Here is a 23,955-nt window from a genome sequence, read left to right on the forward strand (position 1 = left end):
TATTACTGCAAATGTTTATTCCCAAATTGGATTACTTTGGAGTGGCCGGGAAAACTTGATCATCTTTAGTCCTATCAGTGAGGTTATCAGCCTTTGTTATCAGTTTATTATTCCCTCTGCTGTCAGGGCCAGCCAGCCTGAACCTTTGAGCAAATAAAAATCTGTGACTAAAGATTACTTTTCCATTTATTTTAAGAAATGTCTGCGGAAAGGAAAAAGGGCTGCTGAATACCCTGAGTAGCAGTGATAGGGACTCTATGAGTAAAAGGTGGTGATTTTTAGCAGCGAAAACAGCTGTAATTTTTGATGCTTCCTCCTGAGTATCAATCCAGTTATTTCTGTGCTATGTATACCTTTACACAAAAATGATGGTATTGTCTAGGCTCTGAAATCTGCAGTTGCTTATCCTATTGTAAAAGTCACAGTTCAGGATATGGTTTTGTTTTTGTTTTTGTTTTTGTATGATTCACTCTACACTTTGGCTCCTAATAAAGCATTTGTTGTCTAAGAAAATAATTTTAACTGTAGAAACTTCCACATTTGTTTCAGGTCGGTCTTCTCTCTTTCCCTTTGAAGATGCCTTCCTGGACGACAGTCACGGCGATCAATCCTTGTCATCTGGCTTGAATTCTCCCACTCGTTGTCAAAATGGAGAACGAGTAGAACGTTACTCTAGAAAGGTGTTTGTTGGAGGCCTTCCTCCTGATATTGATGAAGGTACGATACATTCATTAATGACTTGATAAAGGCCAGGTTTGTTCTTTGTGTGATTTGACCCTGCCTCTCCTCTCCAGGAAGCTTTGGAACATTCCTATTTTAGTGTTTGGAGGATGAAAATATTTGATAGATGGGGAAGGAATAGGTGCATTTCAAGTCTGCTCTTCAAATGTGTTCATACAGGGCAGTCTCCCAGCAGCTTCGTGTTTCCTAGTCGTTAATTTGGGGACAAGCTGTAAAATAATAATGAAAGTTAATATTTATGAAACTCTTTATAAGCCCATAAGTATGCTAAGCGCTTCACATTACATTATCCCTTTTAATCCTTACAGCTATCCTTTAAGGTATATCCTACCAACTCCATTCTATAAATAAGGAAACTGAGGATCAGAGAGAGACAGTTTTTCCAAGGTTATATAGCTAATGGTGCAGCTGGCATTCAAAATTAGTCTGATTCCAGAGCTTTTGCTCATGTTCATCACACTATCCCATCTCATATTTTAATATAGATCTCTATTAATGAAAAGGCCCCTTGCCTTAAAAAGAATAAAGACTAATTAGAATTTTTCTTAATAATATTCTTGAGATACTGTTGGTCCAAAAGTGAGTTTTCACTAATGCCAAAAGCCAATCAGCACATAGTAGGTTGTCAATAAATATTTGTTGAACGGAACAGTTACCTTAAGGGAAAAAAACAGCGACTCTAGTTCTAGTAGGCTTTGGATCTGTTATAAAAATATTATTAAAACAGTTGTTCTGTCAGCATTGTTCTAGTTGTGACATTTCTCTAGTTTGTCGTGATTTTCTTTTTTCATGATGAGAAAGGAATAGTCTAAAAATAGTTTTAAGACTTATTGCTTTAAAGTTGTACAGAGCTGGAGACTCATTTTCCTCCAAACTATTCTCATATTAGTGTTAATCTCATCTATCGATTGGATTTTTTTTTTAAGACAAAGTTTAGATCATGGCTGAGAGAGTAACAACTTATATCTGAGTGGGAGCTAAGTTATAACCTTCTGCTTTGAGTCAGGAGTCAGAAGGAAAAGGTAAATTGAGCTATAACTTTGGAAATACTTTCTTTATAGGATATGTAGTTAGGGGCACCTAGGTGGCTCAGTTGGTTGAGCCTCTCCCTTTGGCTAGGGTCGTGGTCCTACGGTCCTCAGATCGAGCCCCATATCAGGCACCCTGCTCAGTGGGGAGTCTGCTTCTCCCTTTCCTTCTTACCGCCCCTCCCCCCGCTTGTGCGCGCGCGCTCTCTCTCTCTCTTTCAAATAAATATCTTATTTAAAAAAAAAAGAATAACCAAATGTGCCTGTCAAACAATTGTATTTCACTTAGTAGGTTTGGCTTCTGTAAAAGTGCTTTAGAAATAGTTCTCAAAGTATTTTTTAAATAAAAAGACATGCTTTATGCTATTCTGTTTGCAATATTTTTTTTTCTCTTGCTAAGATTGCTTCTTTATTTTGTAGATGAGATCACTGCCAGCTTTCGCAGGTTTGGACCTCTCGTTGTAGACTGGCCTCACAAAGCTGAAAGCAAGTCATATTTTCCTCCTAAAGGTAATGCACTTAAAATGTCTCCACTGCCTGCCTGTTGGAGAGCTGGCATGACATTCAATAAAGGACAGCCTTTTAATTCTTGAAATAGCAGTTGGCTTTTTTCCCCTAATTAAGAAAATATTTTAATGTTAATCATCTTTTTGTGTCTTACTGTTTTCATTTGGAAACTATTCCCCCAGGAGCACACTGTTTCAGGGCATCTCTTGTACTGACAGTGAGATCCTGTGAGTCCGTTGTGAATGAGCCTTGTGCTAAATTTTCATTATTTGAGAAAAAAAATCTAGGGGTTAGAAGAATGTCAGTGATGGGAGAGGAAAAGATTATTTAGAGTCAAATTTTGTTTGTATCCCATAGTTCTGTAGTTTTATAGATCTTATAAACCCCAAACTTGGAAAACCTAGTGGCCGAAAAGTGACATTGTATGAAATTACCTTTATTCATGTCTGTATTTTAAGTGACTTCGCTTGTTGAGGGGTGGTGGGCAAACCAGCAAAGAACTCTTCACGTGAATTCATCCCTTATGTTTGGTAGGCTTTTTTGGTAATTTACGAAGACATGGAAATATATTACTTTGTTCATAGTTTGTCATTTCTGCAGAATTCAGGGAACTTTTCTAGTGATGTTAACTCGGGTAAGTTCCTAGAATCATATAGAAGAGTGTTTTGGGTTAAAAAGGAAGTTTTCTTCATGTGTTATATTCTGTAGCTACGTTTCAAGGATGTCTTTTATCTCTAAAGAATTGGGGTTTTTTGATATACATTATTATATAACATTAGTCACCACAAGAAGATGGAGTCAAAATACCCTTCCCGTGTTTCGTGCAGGAATGAAATTATAGCTTAACTTGGGAAAGGCAGGTGACTTCGTCTTATGTCTGGTTTATTAGGTTTCTTTGCCACCTATATTTCTCCCCACTCTCTCTATAACCTATGAAAAGAAGTTACTCACTTAAATAGAGCCTGTTTGTTTACTTTTTGGTTTTTTGTTTGTTTACTTTTAACATTTCCTTTTTAATTATCTCCAAGAATTTTTAAAGTTAAGTAAGTTTTGGGGCACCTGGGTGGCTCAGTCGTTAAGCATCTGCCTTCGGCTCAGGTCGTGATCTCAGGGTCCTGAGACTGAGCACTGTATCGAGCTCCCTGCTCTGCAGGAAGCCTGCTTCTCCCTCCCACTCCCCCTGCTTGTGTTCCCTCTCTCACTGTGTCTCTATCGAATAAATAAATAATCTTTAAAAAAAGATCATATTTATTAAAAAAAGTTTTACATTAATCGGAAAAGATAAAATCACCATGTTGATTATTTCACTGAAGGAATGTGTTCAGTACCTCGTAGTACATGTGGACACTATGTTTAAAACGTGTTTCTAAGAGTGCTAATAATTCCTTGAATCAGAGTAGTGTTATTTCAGTGAGCAGATGAGTTCACCACACTGTGCTGTAGGTTGTATGCTCTGTAAGGTCCCATGTATAAAAAGTACAAGTTGCACGTGAGCATCAAGACATGTTATCTCAGTGAAAGAATGTGTTCACCACACTGTGGTGCATGTAACACACTCTGTAAAATTACATGTATAAGAGATATTTCTAAGAGTGCTAGTGAAAAAATAAACATGCTGAGAAGGTTATAGAAATAACTCTGGGATAAAAAGTGTCAGGTGATCATCATTAAAAAAATGAAGAGAAACGTATATAGATGTGTCCAAGAGAATTATTGCAAACCTACCTGTATCAGACATAATCACTATATACATTTTATTAAATTTCCTTCTAATGTTCTCTTTATGAATATAACATTTATATGAAATTTTGCATTTTAAATAAATGGGATCACACTGTACCTGCTGTTCAGTAACCTGCATTTCCCCCTCATATCTTTGTGTAAGAGACCTACATAACTTTAATGACCTTATTTTATTTACTCTGTCCTATTGATGGACACTTAAGTTGCTTCTAGCTGTTTCTTCTCATGGATCATGCTTCAGTGAATACCCTTGTGCCTTCATCTTTTTGCCCTTTATCATTGCCTCTTAGGGTGAATTTCCAGAAGTGAGGTACATATTTATACAGATTGCAAAGCTGCCCTTAGGAAAGGTCATATACGTTTATGTTCCCACCAATAGTATCTGATTTGTAAAGCAGAGTTATTGAGTCTGAGGAAATGACTTTCGATCTTTGCCAATCTGATGGTTAAAGTAACATCCCTTTCCCCTTTTTTTGGCATTCTTTTCTCTTTACTGGCCTTTGAATGTATTTTACTTTTTTAGATTGACTTCTCATTTCTGTCTGGACTTCATATTGGAGTAAGGTACAAGAAGAGATCCAGTTTTCTTTTTCCTAGTAGCATGCCAGTCATCTCAATAGTCATTTACTGACTAATACATTTCTTTTCCTCATCAGTTTGAGTAAATAAGTGTAAGAAAAAAAAGGAAAGAAGACTGGAAGGTTATCTCTTCTGTTTCTCAGTGGAGTGTACAAGTTTCTCCGGAACCGCTCTGTCCAGAATGATAGCTGCTAGACACATGTAGCTAATGAGCACTTGAAACATGACTAATTTGAATTGAGATATGCTATAAGTGTTAAATATACACTGGACTTGAAGACTTAGTTTTAGAAAAAGGTAAAATATCTCATAGTAATTTTGTTTTCATGTTAGAATGATAATTTTTTGATGTATTGGATTAAATAAAATAAAATGAACTTCATCTGTTTCTTTTTACCTTTAAAATGTAGATATTAGAAAATTTGTGTGTGGTTTTTTTTTTTTGGTGTTTTTTGTTTTTTTGGTGTTTTTTTTTTTTTTTAAATTTTAAGTTACATATGTGACTCATCTTTCTATTGGAAAGCACTTCTCTAGAACAGGAATCCGCAAACTACCTGTTTTTATAGGGCCTGTAAGCTAAGGATAGTTTTTATATTTTTAAAAGTTGTAAAAATACACATGCAAGAAGAATATGTAACAGAGACTATATGTGGCCCTCAAATCCCTTTGCAGAAAGTTTGTTGCCTCCTGCTTTAAAACAGTCTTTGGAGCTGCTCATGTGGCTTCTGAGACATCCAGTGACAAAGGAGGCAGTTTATTTTAGAGGAAGTCTATATATTTGCTAGACCTAGCTAATTCTTAAGTTTGCTTTTCAACTGCGTCACGTGCTTCCCTGCAGTCTTTACCCTACTAATCAATTGTGTCCTATAAAGTAAAGTAGAATAAATTATCATTGTGACCTCTGTCTCTTGGTACTTAAAAGACAATTAGTTTCTCTTTAAGTCTTCTCTTTTCAAAGATAAACATTTTTACTTCTCTCGGTCATACCTTATGTCTAATGGTTTCTGGATCACCAATTTTGTCTGCCTTTTCTGTATATATGTCATGTTTACAATATCCTACTTAAATTTGTTACTAAGAATTGAAGAGAAAACATTTGGGTTGGTATGAGCAGTACAAATTTTAGTTCTGTTAACTCCATGGTTTTTGGTGCCTTTCCTATATAACAGCATAATAATATAGAACTGTTGAACATTATATCTGGTGCCTTTATTTTACACCTGAGGTTAAGTGTTGAGATGGGCCATTGACAGCAAGGCCAAGAGGAAAATCTAGATATCCCAGTTCTGGTCCACAGGCTTGCATCCTTGCAGAGCAGATTGCCTTCCCTGTGATTAGCGGTTGGGAAGAGAAATAATTGTTATACTGTTGGCTCCTTTTGTGTTTTGGCTTTCAGCTAAAGTCTGAAGGTTGACCTGTTTTGGGAGGACCTAAAGAGATTTGGTGTCATCCAAGATTGAAGTAACTTTGAGAATCCATGCCCATTGCTTTGAATGTTGGAAACGTCTAAGGAGTTCACCTTATCTGTTCTGTGCCTTCTTAATAATGCCCCCTTGCTATTTCTACTTTTCCTGAAATTCCTTAGGTTTTAATTCAGGTCCATGCCTTCTTGGAAATGCCCTTCATGCTGAGTGTACTTTTCTTTAGGTTACCTTAGGTTGGCCATTAGGTACAGTTTGTTTGGCTGTCCATTTTGGTTTATGTGTAAGTAGAAAGGAACCATCCACTATGGAGACCTTTCGCCTTTTTCTCAGAAAGAATATGCCTAATGAAATACACATTCATTCATCTGGCAGGTTTACCTGTACAGATAAAGGGTAGGGTTTGTAAAACCATGGCCATTTCAATGGACTGGAGAGTTTAAAATCCATGTAGAGAAACAGTGACCAGGCACATCAGTTGTCCCTTTAAGTGTTGTTGGGCTGTGTTGACAGCGGGAGGTAATGGAGTCTGGGGCTCTCTCCAGGACAAAGACCACTGAGGTATTTGATCAGCCATTTGAGGATATGCAAAGTCCTGTGGATCAGTTTGTCTGTAGGCCACAAGCAGGTAGTTGCTTGTTGTTCTCCAGAGCAATAATCAGAACATGAAAGGTGGAGGAAGGCAGGGAAGTCAGAATGTGTATTTTCATAATTTGGTCTCAGACCTCATAACTTATAGTCCTGTGGGGAAAATAAGAAATTAATCAACTAGTCAAAAAATAAACACAATTACAAATTGTGATAGTTCTGTAAAGGATAAGTAGAGAGTGCAGTGACTCTAAAAAGGGTTGATCAATTTAGAGTGTGGATATGGAGAAAGCTTCTCTGAGAAGATGACAGTTAAGCAGATCTAAAAATTGAGGAGTTAGCTAGAAAGTTAGGGAAGCAGGTTCCAAGTGGAGGAGTACCATATGGGAATGACTGAGTACAAAAGGGCGTTAGTACCTTTGAATAAATGAAGTGTGGTTGGAATGTTAGGAGAAAATGATGCAAAAGAATGAGCCTTGAAACAGTAGGATTTATTTTTCTTCCCTAAATTGATTTCATCCCCCAGAGAGAGTGGACATGAAGGCATTTGTGTGGTGTTTGTCTTTGGGGTGAAGGAAGAATGGAGTTGGGTCAAATAGAAATATCAGTTTAAAATACTTTCAGGGCGCCTGGGTGGCTCAGTTGGTTGGGCAACTGCCTTCGGCTTGGGTCGTGATCCTGGAGTCCCAGGATCGAGTCCCGCATCGGGCTCCCTGCTTGGCGAGGGGCCTGCTTCTCCCTCTGACCCTCCCCACTCTCATGTACTCTTTCTCTCTCTCTCATTCTCACTCTCTCAAAAATAAATAAATAAATCTTTAAAATACTTTCAAATAGCTATTGATAAAATTGAAGCAAAGTCTTGCTTTGTGTTTCCTGCATTTAGTTCTTGATGATGAGAAGAAATCCAACTCTAGCCGAACTAGTGAGGAAAAGTTTTCCAAGATCTTCTTTGCAAACTTTTTAGTTCTGGAATAGCAGAGTTGAAATTGTGAGGTCTGGAAAGAGAGGTTCTTCCAAGTCTTAGGGCATGAACCCAATCCCACATTCGTACAGAATGGTAATCATTGTCACTTATGTTTATAATAGCTTGGGTACAGGTAATTTAAAGATAGTTATTGAAAAGGGATGGTGAGAGAACAGAATAAATGCAAACAGAGGGCTTAGGTTCTGATGCAAGTGATTATGCGGCTTTGGGAATATCAATCCATCAAATATTTGTTGCTTGTCAGTCTGTGAAAGAGTTCATATTTGGCCTTATGGGGGATCTAGAGAAGATAACCATTCTTGTTTTTGAGAAGGTTGCAGTTTCCTAAAGGAGACATGGAAACAACAGGTGTGAAATACTAAGTAATGGTAAAGAGCCGAGGTTTCTGGAACTAGACTTGCTGGGCTCCTCCGCCTATTTACGACCTTAAGCTTGCTGTTTAACCTTTCTGTGCCTTAGTTTCATCACCTGCAAAAGAGGCATCATGATAGTACCTACTTCAGAAGGTCATGATGAGGATTAAAATGAGTGTGTAAATTTGTGTGGGGTAAAGAAAGCAGTCCCTGCATGCAGTAGATATTATGAATAATATTGTTATTTTTATTAAAATACAGATCAACTTATGCTTAATGACAAGTGAGCAAAAAATATTCCATGCAGGCAGAAGAGGAACAGATTGCTGCGGGCTGTGCAAAACCTTCATCTTCAAAGCTAGGCAGGAAGAGAATAGGCAGAAATTGCAGGGAGCTGGAATTATGATAATTAGGATTCCTAACCTTTACTGAGGGCTTGCCATCAGCCAGTCATTGGGTTCCTATTTTCTAAATCATATTTAATCTTCCCAACTGCACAAGGTAAGCACCCTTAGTATTCCCATTTTATATAGAAGAAGAAACAGATTTAGAAGAGGGCAGTTTGTCCATGGTCATGTGTTAATTGGTAGAGCTGGGATTTGAGCCTAAATAGGCTGGCCTCAGAGCCCAAGGCTCTTAAGTATTGCCCTCTACAATTCTCATTTGGGAATAAGAATGGCCCAGAGGTAGGCAGCAGGCTTAATTAAGGCAGGATTATGTGGTAGCCTGACTGCCAAGCCTAGGACTTAGGCCGAGTAACCAGTGATCAAGAATAAAGGCTCTGGAACAGGCTGTCTGGGTTGGATTCCTGTTCCACTACTTGCCTTGCCATATCTGTGTCCCTGGGCTGGTTATTTTCCTAAATCTCTATTTTTTAATCTACAAAATGGAAATAATAGTGTCTGATTCTAGTTTGTTATGAGGATTAAATAAGAAAATGTATATAGAATACTTTCATAGTACCTAGATATCCTTGAAGCCTTTGTATTTTTTTTTAAGCAAGGGAGAGGTGGTTGAGTTTTTGTATTTGATTTTGGTGTTTTAGCCAGGGTCAGAAAAACTATTTAGGAATTTTCTTTAATCCAGCTTATAAGCAGTAATAAGGACTGCAAAGACCTAAGATATTAGTGTTGAGATGTTACTAGAACAGAGGCAGTAAGAGACCAGTGATTCTGAATGGGAGTAGATCATGATGGTGGTAGAGTTTGATGGTAGGGTTGTGCTAAAATTACTTCTACTTAATGGAAGAGTCATGATACTGTTGAATGTAGGGGAGTCAATTGAGAGAAAACCAGTTTGATCACGTGACAATTTGATTAAAAAGCCATGTAGAGTTTGGTGTGTCCTCACACCTGATCTGAGAGGAAATTACTAATAGGCAATGAGATTGTGATTAGGTAGTTTGGGAAAGGAGACGGGGGCTGGAGACACACATCTCTTGAGAGTCATCTTTATAGAGAAGAGGGAAAAGAAAATGATAAACAAATAATAAGTAAATTATTAGGAACTAAAAGGAAAAAGAGAACATGTCAGTAGAAATGTGGGTGAGTGAAGGACTGGGGGCATATTTGTGGCCTTGTAGGCTAAGGAAAGAAACTTCAAGAAAGTATATCAGCACCATCAGATATTGTAGGGTTCCCCTGAGAAGATCTCCATGGAGGGGCATCTGGCAGGCTCAGCCAGTAGAATGTGTGATTCTTCATCTCAGGGTTGTGAGTTCAAGCCCCATGTTGGGTGTGGAGATTATGTAAGAAAAAAAATTTTTAATTAAAAAGTAAATAAAATGTTAAAAAAAAAAAGACCACCATGGAATAGAAATGAGTGTGGCCCTCTTGTCAACTATATGATCACAGGAATTTCTATTGTTATCTTAATTCTAGGTGTTAGTATTGTAATTGAATTAGGAAAACCAGAACAAAGAAATCTAATTTGCACTGAACGAGTGTTATTTTATAAATAAGAATAATCCTCCCTCCCCAGCAGAACCAACCATCATCATTTTTTTGTTTCCTTCCAAGCTCTATTCATATATATCCTTTTTTGTGGGGGGTGTCATTATAGCAGAAATACAGTTTTCTGGGCCCCTGGGTGGCTCAGTTGGTTAAGCGACCGCCTTCGGCTCAGGTCACGATCCTGGAGTCCCAGGATCGAGTCCCGCTTCGGGCTCCCTGCTCAGCGGGGAGTCTGCTTCTCCCTCTGACCCTCCTCCCTCTCATGTGCCTCTCTCTCATTCTCTCTCTCAAATAAATAAATAAATTCTTTAAAAAATATAAGTTTTCTATCTTCCTTCTTCCCTCCCATGTTACTACATAACTTTTATATTTTTCAAGAGTCTGCCTAGCCTATTGTTACACCTTAATTTACTTGCTTGTTGGTTATTTAGGCTATTATAAATAATGTTCTTTCCTGTTAATATGTCCTTGTATGTGGTTTTTTCTTGCATAGGATTCTCTTTAGGATAAATTGGCAGAACCTTAACTAGAGTTAAAAGAAATGAAAATCTTAATGTCTCCAGATTTGATATCACATGGCTTCCCAAAGCAATTTTCCTTATAAAGTTTATGCTAATTTGGACATCTGTAGCACCATTTTTGCTTAGTTCCAAGTTAGATAGATGGTAATTGCAGTGTGGCCTTACCTTTTGCCTGTGGATTTGGAATATAATGGACCCTGCAGAAGCCAGAAACCACATTGGTATGAATTGAAGCATTTAAACCTTTCCTCTCGGGTCACATCTGTTGAATCTTTGGTATTCTTTGACATCATCTCCTATCATTCCTATCTCCCTTACTACTCTGGCCACACTGACTTCTTTGCTATTCCTTCAGGAATAGCAAATATTCCTCAGGGCCTTAGTACTTCCTTTTGTCTATAACCATCTTTTCCCAGGGGCGCCCGGGTGGCTCAGTCGTCAAGCGTCTGCCTTCGGCTCAGGTCATGATCCCGGGGTCCTGGGATCGAGCCCCACATCGGGCTCCCTGCTCCACGGGAAGCCTGCCTCTCCCTCTCCCACTCCCCCTGCTTGTGTTGCCTCTCTCACTGCGTCTCTGTCAAATAAATAAATAAAATCTTTAAAACAAAACAAAATAAAACCATCTCTTCCCAGATTTCTGAATGGACTGCTCATCTCTTCCCTTAGACAGACCTCTACTCAAATGTCACCTGAACAGAGGGATTGTGCCTGATCTCCTTATTTCTGAAACAGCAGTCCCTCTGTCCTCTTGCTCTTTGTCCCTCTTACCCTCATTTTATTTCTTTTTTACTCTCATTTTATTTTCCTTCAAAGTGCTTATCGTGACTTGAAAAACTGACATGTTTCTCTGTTTTCTAGATCGGGATGTAAGTTTTATGAGAATAGGGTGTTTTTATGTTTTGTTCACTGCTCTGTGCCCAGTACCTTGCATACCCGCCTCAGTGGCTGGCCCTCAGATACTTGTTAAATGCATGACTTTTATCTTTGCAAATGATGAGTTCACTACTTGCTCAGAGAGTAGAAGTCTATCACATTTTGAAGCTGGAAAGTTCCTTGAAGATCATCTCATTTAAATATAATCTTTATTTTAAACTGAGATTCGAAGAGATGAAGTGTCTTTTCCTAAGAGCATATGGCTTTTATCAGACAGACTTGGACCTGGCTGATCAGGAGTTTATGCTATTTTATCTGATGGATTATAAAGGAAGTCATTTTTATTTGTTTGACTAGTGTGTATCATTTGTGGGAAAGGAATATTGGTTTAAACTATGAAATCTGATAAATTATGCTATTATTTACAAGACTGGATTTTATATAAAAATTAGCAACTCAAGTTGTGTGACCTGTGGGACACTTTCACAGCTCTTTAAAAATGAAAGTGGTCCTTGGCTTTTCTCTGAATTCTTCTGTTCTGTTGGTCACGCTCACATAACGGGGGTATTTCCAAGAGCTGGTTTAGGCTGAGGTTTTGGGTCTGAGCTGCCCTTCAGCTGCAGCTGTGAGCGTGGGGTTACATCCCAAATAGCGTAACCATGGGAGTCTGCCTCTTGGGTGATGCCACACCATTTCTGGACGTGAGTACACTGCTTTGTAATTGAGTTCTTTGACTACAAGGATCAGAGGTTCTCTTGTACTACCTCAAATTGGGGATGTGGTTATAAGTGACAAGGAGAGCCCCAAAGTAGGAGCTGTGGTAGAACCAGATATCATGGAGGTGTCATGCAAGGGGGTGGCAGGCTGCAGGGATTCAAACAGTGGGAGCTCTGAATTGTAATATTGTAGTATTACAATTGTAATATTGTAATATTGTAACATTGTAATATCCCACCGTTATCGTGACTCAGCCCTTCTCTGCATGTGTGCTCCTCTCTGACTGTGCTTCCAGTGGGAAAATTGTTTTCATATTTCTACTTGAATTCCAGAAAGGGGAATCTGATTGGTCCAGTTCATTTTTTAACACCTAGCTGTGACATAGGCCATCCTAAAGACAGTGGCCACAGAACTCTTGATGCTTAGTAAAGAAACAGCTTAGTTCTGCTTCCTTGAACATGGGGCTGTGAATGTGACTAGTAGGAGGACAAGGTGGGCCAGACAAACTTTTATGATGATAGGTATGTTTATCATAACCTCCTTCCTGCGAGAAGAGCCTATGTCCAAAGTTGCTATCACTAGAGCTACAAAAAAATCTCTGCCCACCCTGAGCCTTCTACCCCTCGTTCTGTACTAAGCAGCTGCTCTTGATACTGCCAGTAGTCTCACCTCTTACGGTGGGGCGGGGGCCAGGGAAAAGAACTGGCATCTCTTGGGTAGTCACTACAGCTGCGCTACCATTGTTGGCAGAGGCTTCTGGGACAAAGGTGAGGAGAGCAGCCAGCTACAGATGTTGGACAGGAGATTGACCACGTGGCTCTGAAACCATGTTCAGAAGTTGGTGATGCTGGCAGCGGAGTGGAGGAAGCTGTCGCGACCCATTTAGGCAGCCAGTTTCAGTTCTGATGGTCCAGGGGCACAGGATTCAGGTGCACAGCCGGCTGAACAGGAATAGTAACAGTCATGCTGATTTATGCAGGAATAACTCATGCCTTTCGATCTGATGATTCCCACCCACCTTGAGTAAAGTGTGTGCTTCTGAGTGGCTGTTTGTTGTGGTGATTGTGTATTTCTTCTGCGCTGGCTGGGCTGGCTTGACTGCTGGTCCTTGGGAGCAAGGTCATGCAGTTGTGGAAGGGTATGGTATACAATACCAGCGTGGTTTGTGAACCTGGCACAAGCCAGGCCACGTGAGTTTCAGATTGACTTTGAGGCAGCCAGCTACAGAGATCCTGTTTGAAGAACAGGAAAGAAGACTCTAGTTTAAATGGACAAAAATAGGTCATTGTGAAGCTGCATAGACGGCATTCATGGCATGTATTTCTTTTTCCTTTAGTTTATCTAACTCTGGCTTTGGAAAGGAAAGTTTTCAAACTTCACATTTTTTTCCCTTGTAGTATAACTTGAATGGAAATAAGTCTGTTGTTTTAGGCCCAGATTCCAAGTTTTTCTACTTTTTGAGTTCCATAAACTGATCCAAGTTGGGAAACTAAAGGGTTTTAGCCTGTACTTAACCTTTTGCAATTTGTAAGCTTTTGAGTAATACTTTGCCTTTTTTTTTTTTTTAAGCAGGTCCTGGCTTATAATACACTCTTTAGTGAATTCTGTATTTTAATTGATCTAAGTTTTCATTCTCGGGAAGGATTTTCTTATAAAAACATGGAAACTTTACTGCAGAGTAGTAGGAGTGGGCTTTTTGTTTTATTTTGTCTTTTTTTGACCTGTTATTCCTTTTAAAAGCTTAGCACACACTCAGTTTAAACTGTTTTATTAAACATCTATCTCTTCTGCCTTGTACTGAAGGTGAACTGTAAGAGTGAGTCTTTGATTTCAGAGCATTTATAGTTTGAGGGACTGTATAGAAAGGAGTAGGCAGAGGAATGTACAGGCGACAAGACAGAGCCTGAGCAGCCACATACGTAACAGAGACACCCTGTACTCTGCCACAACAGTACCTGTTGTGCTATGTCCGGACAGAAATGCTAGGAACAGGGGAGATGCTTGTTTAGCACAGAGAAGTCAAAACCACCCCTGGTGAGAATGTTCTTTGGAAGAGAGTAGCTCTCAGGAACTGAAATGGAAGGTGCAAATTTGACAGGCTGAGGCAGGGTGAATGTTTTCACAGAGGGTGTAGATTGGGACAGGACTTGCTGATAGGAATTGGATGAGCAAGTGAAACCAAGGGAGGATATGTCAGTTGAAAAGGTTTGGAACCTTTGGTTCCTGGTGAACAATTTTGAAAGCTGAGAACAGAAACCTGGGTTGTCTTTCATAATAGAATGGATAGCTTTAGTCAAGGCTTTAGTCTTGTGAAGGAGAAATGGTGGCACAGAGAACACCTATTGGCAACAGCATCAAGAACTCATCAGAGGAGTATAAAAGTGCAAGAAGGAGGAGAAATTAGAGTGTCAAAGTTCAGGCGCTGTAAAAGCAGGCTTGGACCAAAGCTTCATCATAGGGAAGTGTCTATTAAGTTAAAAGTTGTCTGATGCTGAATGAGGGAGAATGACAAGCAGGGGGGGCAAGAGCTGGCTGTTTGTGGACTCAGACATGGGCAGCAGTTACTATGTGACACTGAGCAAGTTATTTAATCTCTGAACCTCAGTTTACTCATCTGAGTTAATACTACTCATTGGGTTACTAAATGGGTTATAGGAAATAGGGCACATTCATACCAACACAGTACTTAGGCTTAATAGGTGTTGAGTAGTACTAGTGTCCTCCCCCCTGGTAAAAATGAAATGCTCAGTAATAATAAAACTGCCCAACTAGTTTGACCAGTTTCCTCCCACACCCCCAGTCTGATCTCAGTTTTCATGGTCAGGTGCTTGTTAGAACTGACTGTGACTAGAACTGACAGACTGGCCGACTTCACAAGGACTTCTTTATGTAGGAAATGTGAGGTTACATAAACAGAGCAAGTTTTGAGCCCAAATGCCCCAGGTCACTGCCCTGGATCGCAGGACTTTACTAAGAACACAGGCAGTAGATTGCCAGTTTTCAACTCTGAGGTGGTTCCACCCCTCGGACTTGCTTTCTTGTCCATTCCTACCTTCCTCCACCCCTGCCTGCCAAGCCAGAAGTCCACAAAGAAACAGTTACTAGTGCAATGAAAAAACACAAAACAGTAGACCAAAATGTTTGAGCCTCAGCCCTAGGTAGTAAATATAGTCAAAGAAATATGTTTAGTTCTGAATCCACAGGAAACGTTCAGGAATCCATGGATTTGGGCAGTATCTGCAGAGCCATCTCTACATCTTATCTTAGGCTAATTCCTTCACCTGAAATGTCCTCCATTTTTTCCCTATGTCATGCCATTACAATCTCCTACCGCCTACAAAAGGACTTCCCTGATTTTTCTATCCATGTCTTCTTTTTTTTTTTTTAAAGATTTTATTTATTTTTCAACAGAGAGAGAGAGAGACAGCGAGAGAGGGAACACAAGCAGGGGGAGTGGGAGAGGGAGAAGCAGGCTTCCTGCCGAGCAGGGAGCCCGATGTGGGACTCGATCCCAGGACCCTGGGATCATGACCTGAGCTGAAGGTAGACGCTTAACGACTGAGCCACCCAGGCGCCCCTCTATCCGTGTCTTCTTCACTGAAAGATCTTTCTTCTTTCTGTGAAGTCCAACTTTTACAAATACCTCAAAAAAATACTTCTTGGGATCCTTAATGTATTGTTCCTAGATTATAGTTCTCTGTGTACTTATTCTTCATGACTTTTTTGTACTAGCTTATAAATTTCTTAAGAACGAAGTCTTGCTTATGTTAGTAATCCTCCTCCGTGCCTAGAGCACATAGTAAGTGTTCAGTAAATTTTGGAAATCACATGTTTTCATCCAAGAGGGAAAATGAATAGGGAATCCAGTTCAGAGACCTACAGTGTTCTCCAGGGAGCAGGCAGGGAATTGATGAGGTGCTTCAGCTCTTCCCGCCTACTGCCCCCAATCCTATACTCTAACTAATGAATTCTCATCTGTTTTCCAAATGAGCCAAACCTTTGACTTTCGATACCTTGGCCTGCACTCTTTCATGAACTTGGAATGCCCTTACATCCTCGAAGACTCATTATTGTCCAGCTCATATATGGCCTTTGTTCTGTGGCTTTCCCAGATGTTTGGACACTTTTGCTTCATTTGTCTCTCAGCAGTGTTCTATAGGACACACCCTCAACACACCACCTTTCATGGTGTCCCTTAGTCATTTATTTATAGGTTGGATTTTTCTAGGACTTGGCTTCTTCATCTTTGTAGCTTCATTGCCTAGCTTCATGCCTTGTCCCTCATAAATATTTTAGGTTCTATTGAATTGAATCCAAAGACAAAGACTCCTGAGGCAAACCAGGTAAGTCTTCTGACCCGAGAGCCAAGGTTAGTGAGAATGTTTGGAACAGCCTTCTGTGCCAAAAGGTGTCTGAATTCAGGCAGTTCTGGCTGGGGAGGTGCCCTTCAGCTCTGTCTAGGAAAGTCACAGGAAATCAGGGAGCCTAGATTCTGTGCAAGGAGAGATCTCTCTCTGTGTGTCCAGACCATGGATTTTTCCTTCTGGGGCTGATTTCGCTTAATCAGAAATTGGCTGTCCCTTGGTCAGCTACTGTTTTATGAATGTAGCAATGGTTTGGGGCACAGCCCTACAAGCTGAAACTGTTTTCCCATTGTAGCTGATAATTGAAACATATAAATCACTAAGAGCATTAGTTGATTTTAAGAACTGTTGGGTCTTTAAAAAATACCAAACAGCTCTTGAGAGAATGGGAGAAGATATTACTCTCTTCCCCAGAAAGACCTTGTGGGGTTTTTTTTCCTCACAAATTTTTATTTTCAAAAATTTAAAACCGGGGCTCCTCGGTGGCTCAGTCATTAGACGTCGGCCTTCAGCTCAGGTCATGATCCCAGGGCCCTGGGATCAAGCCCTGCATCGGACTCCCTGCTCAGCAGGAAGCCTGCTTCTCCCTCTCCCACTCCCCCTGCTTGTGTTCCCTCTCTCGCTGTGTCTCTCTGTCAAATAAAAAAATAAATAAATAAATCCTAAAAAAAAAAGAATAAATGCAACAAACACCTATATAGCCTTTTTCTAGATTCACTAGTTGTCAGCATTTTGCCACATTTGCTTTTTCTCTTTTTTTCTGTGTGTGTGTGTGATTATCATTTGAGAGTAAGTTGTAGACATCAAGATCCCTCACTCCTAAGTGCTTCTGCATATGTCTCCTGTGAACAAGAAATACCCAGATTGTTCTAGTAATGTCCTTTAGAGCTGTTTTTTTTTTTAATCCAAGATCCAAACATGTAGCCTTAACACCCAAATATAGACTTAATTTAGTTGTCATATCTCTCTACTGTCTTTTAATTTAGACAGTTTCCTAGGCTTTTTATCTTTTGTATCATTTGACGGGTCCATGTCAGATGTTTTATAGAATATCACTTAATTTGGAATTATGTTTCCTTATAATGAAATTCAAGTAAAACACTGTTAGCAGAAATAGTATGTAGATGATATGCTGCATTGAGAAGGACATAGTACAGGAGGCACATTAAGTCAGTTTGCCCTGTTGTTGGTGATGTTAATTTTTATCATTTGGTTGAGGTGTTGTCTGCCAGATTCCTCCATTTTAAAAATGCCTTTCTCCCTTTGCGAATAATGATTAATCTGTGAAGTGATACTTTAAGAGTATGTTAAATATCTTGTATCCCTTTCCCAAATTCACCCAATAGTTTTAGAATCCATTGATGATTCTTGCTTAAGTCGATTATTACTGTGATGATATTCATTTTATTAAAATCTTAATTTAGTGAGATACCTGCTTTTTCACTCCCTCAAGTACCTTTATTCTAAATACATAACTTGTGGGGTGCCTAGGTGGCTCAGTCAGTTGAGCATCCAGCTCTTGGTTTAGGCTCAGGTCATGATCTTGCAGTAGTGGGACTGAGCCCCATGTCTGTTTCAGATTTCTCTCCCTTCCCTCCTGCTCCCTCTCTCTCTCTCAAATTAATTAATTAATTAAATCTTTAAAAATAAATAAATACATATACATAATTTAGAAATAAATTGAAAGCCAATAGGCATCTGTACTAAATATGACAATTTGACTGACCTAAATAAAACTAAATCTAAACTTCTGATGATTTTGAAATTCATCATTTTAGTTCTTCTTAATATAGTTCTGTGGGCTTTCGAGCAAATGTATCTGCATAGGCCTTAAATTGTAGCACTAAAAGCACAGGTGACCACTTTCTGCTACTTAAAACACTGTGAAATGATCACTGTCACAAAAGTAACCATAAATAGTAAACAGACCAGTCCTCATTTGTGAATGATAATGAAATTTTTGCCTCATCATTTTTAGGCAAGACAGTATAAGTGAATGGATAAAGAATGAGGGCTCTGTAAGCTGACCTGGGTTTTAATCTGAGGTGTCCCTTAACCCCTTGGAGTTTCAGTTTTCTCATCTGTAAAATGAGAATAAAAACTTGTATTTACCTCACAGAATTACTGTGAGGATGAAAAGAGCTTATAGACGTAAAGTGTTGATTATTAGCTAAGTGCCTGGCACACTGTAAGCACTTCGTAACTGGTGTTTGTGGTGGTGAAATTGGTGGTGATGGTTATTTGTACTAGGGATCAAGTATAAAAAAAATTCTAACATGAAAAATTAGGTATTTAAGAGCTCAGGAAGCATTGTTTTTTGACAGGTAGCCAAGAACATTTTGAAGATTGTTGTACTTAATGTGTTCTCAGGTATTAAGAGAAAAAAAAAATCTATTAATTAAATTTAGCCTGTAACGTCCTGGCCAAATAAAATGGAATCATCCCAAGTAAGTCCCCCCAACCCATACCTTCCTGTTCCTCTTTACCCCAGAGAAGTGTGGTCAGTCCAGGCCTGTCTAAAATTCCCTCACTGTTTTCCCCTTTCTCACCCAACCTATTTGGCACCAGTGGGAAAGCAAGCAATTTCCTGCCATCCATTCTGCCCAACCCAGAGTCATGATGGTGATAGTGTTAAGAACTCCTGTTGCTCTGTTGCTCCAGAGCCCATAGTTCCACCCACAGGCTGGCTCTGAGTTTAGGGCCTCCCATAGCTCACCACATCCCTCAAACCCCCTCACACTCCTCAGGTATGTGGAAAATAAAGTCACCATTTCTGAAACTTGAGTTTTATGGTACTCTTGTCTCTTACTGACTCAGAGGGCAAGGGAGAACAGAGGGAGCTTACAATTTTTTGGTCAAGCTTTTTTATATGCCTTTCAAACTAATAGAAGAACCTGCCATCATAGTGACAGTTTGAGGAGCTCTATTTGTAAGTATAATAGGCTTTTATTATTTTTTTTGAAGATTTATTTATTTGAGAGAGAGAAAGCCCATGCATGAGTGGGGGGAGGGGTAGAGTCCCACACCAACTCCCCGCTAAGCGTGGAGCCCAGCACAGGGCTCAATGCCACCATCCTTAACCCGAGCTGAAATCAAGAGCCAGATGTTCAACCGACTGAGCCACCCAGGTACCCCAATAATAGGCTTTTATTTAAAGAATGTATTAGAATCAGCAAATAATATCACATCTGATAATTTCCTCTCCTGGTGGACATGGCTAATTATATATGAAAACAAAATATTCAATCACTTTATTATTTGTTTACAGTAATATTCAGCCTATTATTCAAATAACTTTAAGGTTTATCTTTAGTATCTAGATTACTGCCCTTTATTCACCAAACACTTGAAAATGCACATAGAAAGTGCATATCATTAATTTGAACTCCAACTTTTACGGGACTGTATGCAAAACTCAATTTTATATATCACACAAATATGCAGAAGTATCACTGAAAATGCAGAAAGAAAAATTGACACTTGCACAATACCTAGTTTACAAAGCACCCTTACATGTACTATTTCATAACCTACCTCTCTGTAAGTTAATCAGGACAAATACTTTTTTTTTTCATTTTACAGAGAAAAGAGCCAAGACTCAGAAACTTTAAGTTAATATTCAAATTCATGGTTCCACCACTTGTTAGGTTACCTTGAGCAAGTTGCTTAATCACTCTGTGCAATTTCTTTAACTGTGAAACAACTAAAAGTAGTGCCTCCTTCACAGGGTGTGTGTGATGATGAATGAATGAACTTAGAATGGTGCCTGGTACATAGTAGATAGATGCTCAGTAAATGTTAGCTATTATTACACACAGCTAGTAATGTTAGAACTTAGATCTAAATCTAGACCTTCTGACTCCTAGTCCAGAACTCTTTTCATAGTACCATGTGGAATTTGCCTTTTAGTAAATAATTGATTTAATTTTTATCTCACATTGACCTTGTTATTCTAGAAGGAATCTTTTTCTGCTTTGTTTACTTTGAACTTAAATTTCTAAAGATCAAAAGGGAAATATATTTGAAGGATTCTTCCTTCCTGATTTGTTTTTAAATACTCTGATTTCTCTTATCATCTGGGTTTGGTTGACCTTGAGGTGTCAGAAGGTGTTTTTAGTAGGTGAAGGTATAATAAAGTTGTGTTCATGAGTGATTTGGGGTATCTCTGGTGAATTTTGTTTTGGTTGGAAGTCCTGAGGTACGAAGTAGGGTTGAAGGAAATTGTTGAACTGGAGTCACAACCCTTATCTGTAATGCTAAGAGAATATTGTCATTACTGGGTGGCAGCTTGCTGATCAGGGAGTAGAGATGATTTATTATAAAAGATTATTTGCTGTAAAAGAGTTATCCTAAAGAAATTGGCAAAGTATTATGAGCCATTCCTTGGGAAAGGAGAAGTTGTTCATAGATATTTTTCTTGATAATAGTATTTGTAGCAAGCTTTTACTTCTGACTCCCCATTGTTTTTACTCTGTCTACTGCTAATGTTAACATTTATGGCTGTGTGAGAGGCCTGATTGAAGATCTACATGCTTTTGTGTTAGCTACTCAGCTGCTATGGGGAGATACTCTCCCTCTCTTCTGATGCACAAGTTGAGCTCAGTGCAGGAATTGATGTGGAAGATTCTAGAGGGTGGGCAGCAGCATGCCAGAAAAACGTAGTCAGCCTGGTGGCCTTCTGGTGGCCTTCTGGTGGCAAGGAGCTAGAGAAAGCCCCATTTCAGTGAGCATGCCCCATTCCCAGGCCTTTTTTTTTTTTTTTTTTTTTAAGTAGGCTCCATGGCCAGCATGGAGCCCAACACGGGGCCTGAACTCATGACCCTGAGATCAGGACTCCAGCCAAGATCAAGAGTTGGATGATCAACTGAATGAGACACCCAGACACCCCTCCCCAGGCCTTTTTGATGGGACTGTGCATAATATACACAGATGGGGTCCTCTCCAAGAACAAGATATCCAGTGTGCCTCTTAGGACCTTTGTGGGCCATCTCTGCCAGGGTTTAACTTGGTGAGGCAGGAGGTTTGAGAGGACATGCTGAAACCTCCTCTTTGTAATTTGCATTTTTTTAACCTCACTCATCTCTAGTATTCACTTTGGCAAGTGGAATTAATGTTCTCACATTAAATGAAAACACTGAATTTTTAATAGATTCCTTGGGGCTTGGTGATTGTTGGATACTGTTTCCAATAGAGAAAGGATATGAAGAAATGATATTTTTTCTAGTCTTGCAGTTAGGTTTTATTTTTCTTGCCTAGCCACCTGCTGAATCTTTTGACCCAGCTAGCTTAGGAGGAGAGCCCAGAAAACAGCTCTGGGTCCCCCCATGTAGGCAGCCTCCCTGGTGTAGCTATATACCCACTCCTTTGGGCTTGGTGCTATCCCCTGTACGTTGACTTCTGCCTGTTGAATTGGCCACTCTTGTGTCAGATAATGGTTGATCTTTTTCCTGCTGTGTTTGTTTGGATGATAGTGGTTAACCTTTCTTCTGCTGTTTTTGCTTGGATGCTGTGTATACTAGACAAGGAGTTGAGAAAAGTATTTTAAAAAAAAAGTACCCAGAGGCACCCGGGTGGCTCAGTCGTTAAGCATCTGCCTTCGGCTCAGGTCATGATCCCAGGGCCCTGGGATCGAGCCCCTCATCGGGCTCCCTGCTTCGCGGGAAGCCTGCTTCTCCCTCTCCCACTCCCCCTGCTTGTGTTCCCTCTCTCGCTGTGTCTCTCTCTGTCAAATAAATAAATAAAATCTTAAAAAAAAAATACCCATTATTCATTATCTACTGCTACTGTCATTGTGTGCTGCCTAGGACTCCAAGAGCTTTGCTTCTAGGCCAGTTGATTAACATCTTTGTTTGATGTGCGAGAATCTTCTGAATATGGAGGTTCTTATTCTTCTCCACCATTTACACCTTTCTGGCATGCAGTGTACCAGGGTAGGACCATATTGGTGATGGGTTTTTTTGAGGACTGGGAGTGGAGCTGACCGCTGAGAGGCTACAAAGCTAGCGGGGTTGCAGAAGGGTTGAATAGTTGACTAGTCAAACTTAGACTGGCTCATGATGGGCCTTTGCCCCGCTGCCATACATGAATGCTGATATGGCAGCAGATGCCAGAATTGGTCCCTTAAACATCTGCTGACCTATTTGAAGTCTTTGCTGATTCTCTCAAGTAAGAGTCCTTGCTCCTCTGGGCTACCAATGCACTTTTTGTCCCCATGTATCTCCTTCAGTTTTGTAGCAAATAGTTAATTGTCTAAATGTCTGTTTCTTCTACCACATAAGTCTCTTGACAGTAGGAACGTACTCTCCTCCATCTCAGTTTTCTCATAATCCACAGATTGTGTCCCACTTATAACAGTTGCTCAGTAAATCTTACTGAGTCGAAGTGAGCAAAGCTGGCTGTCTCTATGGAAATACTGCAGCTAGTATCCATGTTTATCAGTAGTGTACTCTTCCATGAGATAGGAGAGTATCCTTGGAGAAAGCAGACATCATCATCAGAAGTAACATTAGGCTAGGCTATTATTGGGCTTTTTTTTTTTAGACAACTTTTCTTGGTATTAATTCACATACCATACAGTTTACCCATTTAAAGTATAAAATTCAGTGGTTTTCAGTATGTTCATAGAGTTATGCCACTATCACCACAATCAATCTTAGAAAATATTCATCATCCTCAGAAGAAACCCTGTACCTATTCTCTCCAGTCCTTAACCCGAGGTAACCACTGATATATTTTTTGTCTCTATAGATTTGCCTATTCTGGGCATTTTATATAAATGGAATCATACAATATTTGTGCCTGGCTTCTTTCACTTAACATAATATTTTCAAGGTGCATCCATATTGTAGCATGTGTCAAGCATAAAGCTTGATGGAAGTTGGGGGGCAGATGATGCTTGTTTTTTGGCTAGTTGTTGTGGCTCAGGCCAGGGATGAATCTGCCTGCTCTCTTGATGACCAAATCTACAGGCATACCATGGAGATATTGTGGCTTCAGTTCTAGACCACCCCAATAAAGCAAATATTTCAATAAAGTGAATCAAATAAATTTTTTAGTTTCCCAGTGCGTATGAAAGTTATGTTTACACTATATTGTAGTCTGTTAAATGTGCAACAGCATTATGTCTAAAAAACTATATATACCTTAATTAAAAATTACTTTATTGTTAAAATATGGAACCACTACCTGAGCTTTCGGTGAGTTGTAACCTTTTTGTTGGGAAGAATCTTGTCTCAGAGTTCATGGCTGCTGACAGATCAGGGTGGGGATTGTTAAAGGTTGGGATGGATGTGGTAATTTCTTAAAGTAAGACAATAATTAACTTTGCCACATCATTTCTCTGGAGCATACAATGCTGTTTGATAGCATTTTACCCACAGTAGAACTTCTTTCAGAATTGGGGACAGTCCTTTCAAACTCTGCCTCTGCTTTATCAGCTAAGTTTATATAATATTCTAAATCTTTTGTTATCATTTCAACAGTCTTCATAGCATCTTCACTGGGAATAGATTGCATCTCAAGAAACCGTTTTCTTTGCTCATCCATGAGAAACAACTCCTCATCTGTTAAAGTTTTATCATTAA

At 39.5% G+C, this 23,955-nt stretch overlaps 1 protein-coding gene across 2 annotated transcripts in view; it reads left to right on the plus strand.

The window, feature by feature from the left end:
• CPEB3 (cytoplasmic polyadenylation element binding protein 3) overlaps nt 1-23,955 on the plus strand; it is a 150,194-nt gene that overhangs the window by 76,561 nt on the left and 49,678 nt on the right. For both annotated transcript variants that reach the window (XM_028098944.2, XM_028098943.2), the window contains 2 exons: nt 550-717; nt 2,190-2,279. In XM_028098944.2, the coding sequence (XP_027954745.1) occupies nt 550-717; nt 2,190-2,279 (258 nt within the window). The remainder of the gene's footprint in view (nt 1-549; nt 718-2,189; nt 2,280-23,955) is intronic.

This window comes from Eumetopias jubatus, unplaced genomic scaffold, assembly GCF_037043125.1.
Source record: "Eumetopias jubatus isolate StellerSeaLion01/CBP00866 unplaced genomic scaffold, mEumJub1_p1.0 scaffold_17, whole genome shotgun sequence".
NCBI lineage: Eukaryota > Metazoa > Chordata > Mammalia > Carnivora > Otariidae > Eumetopias > Eumetopias jubatus.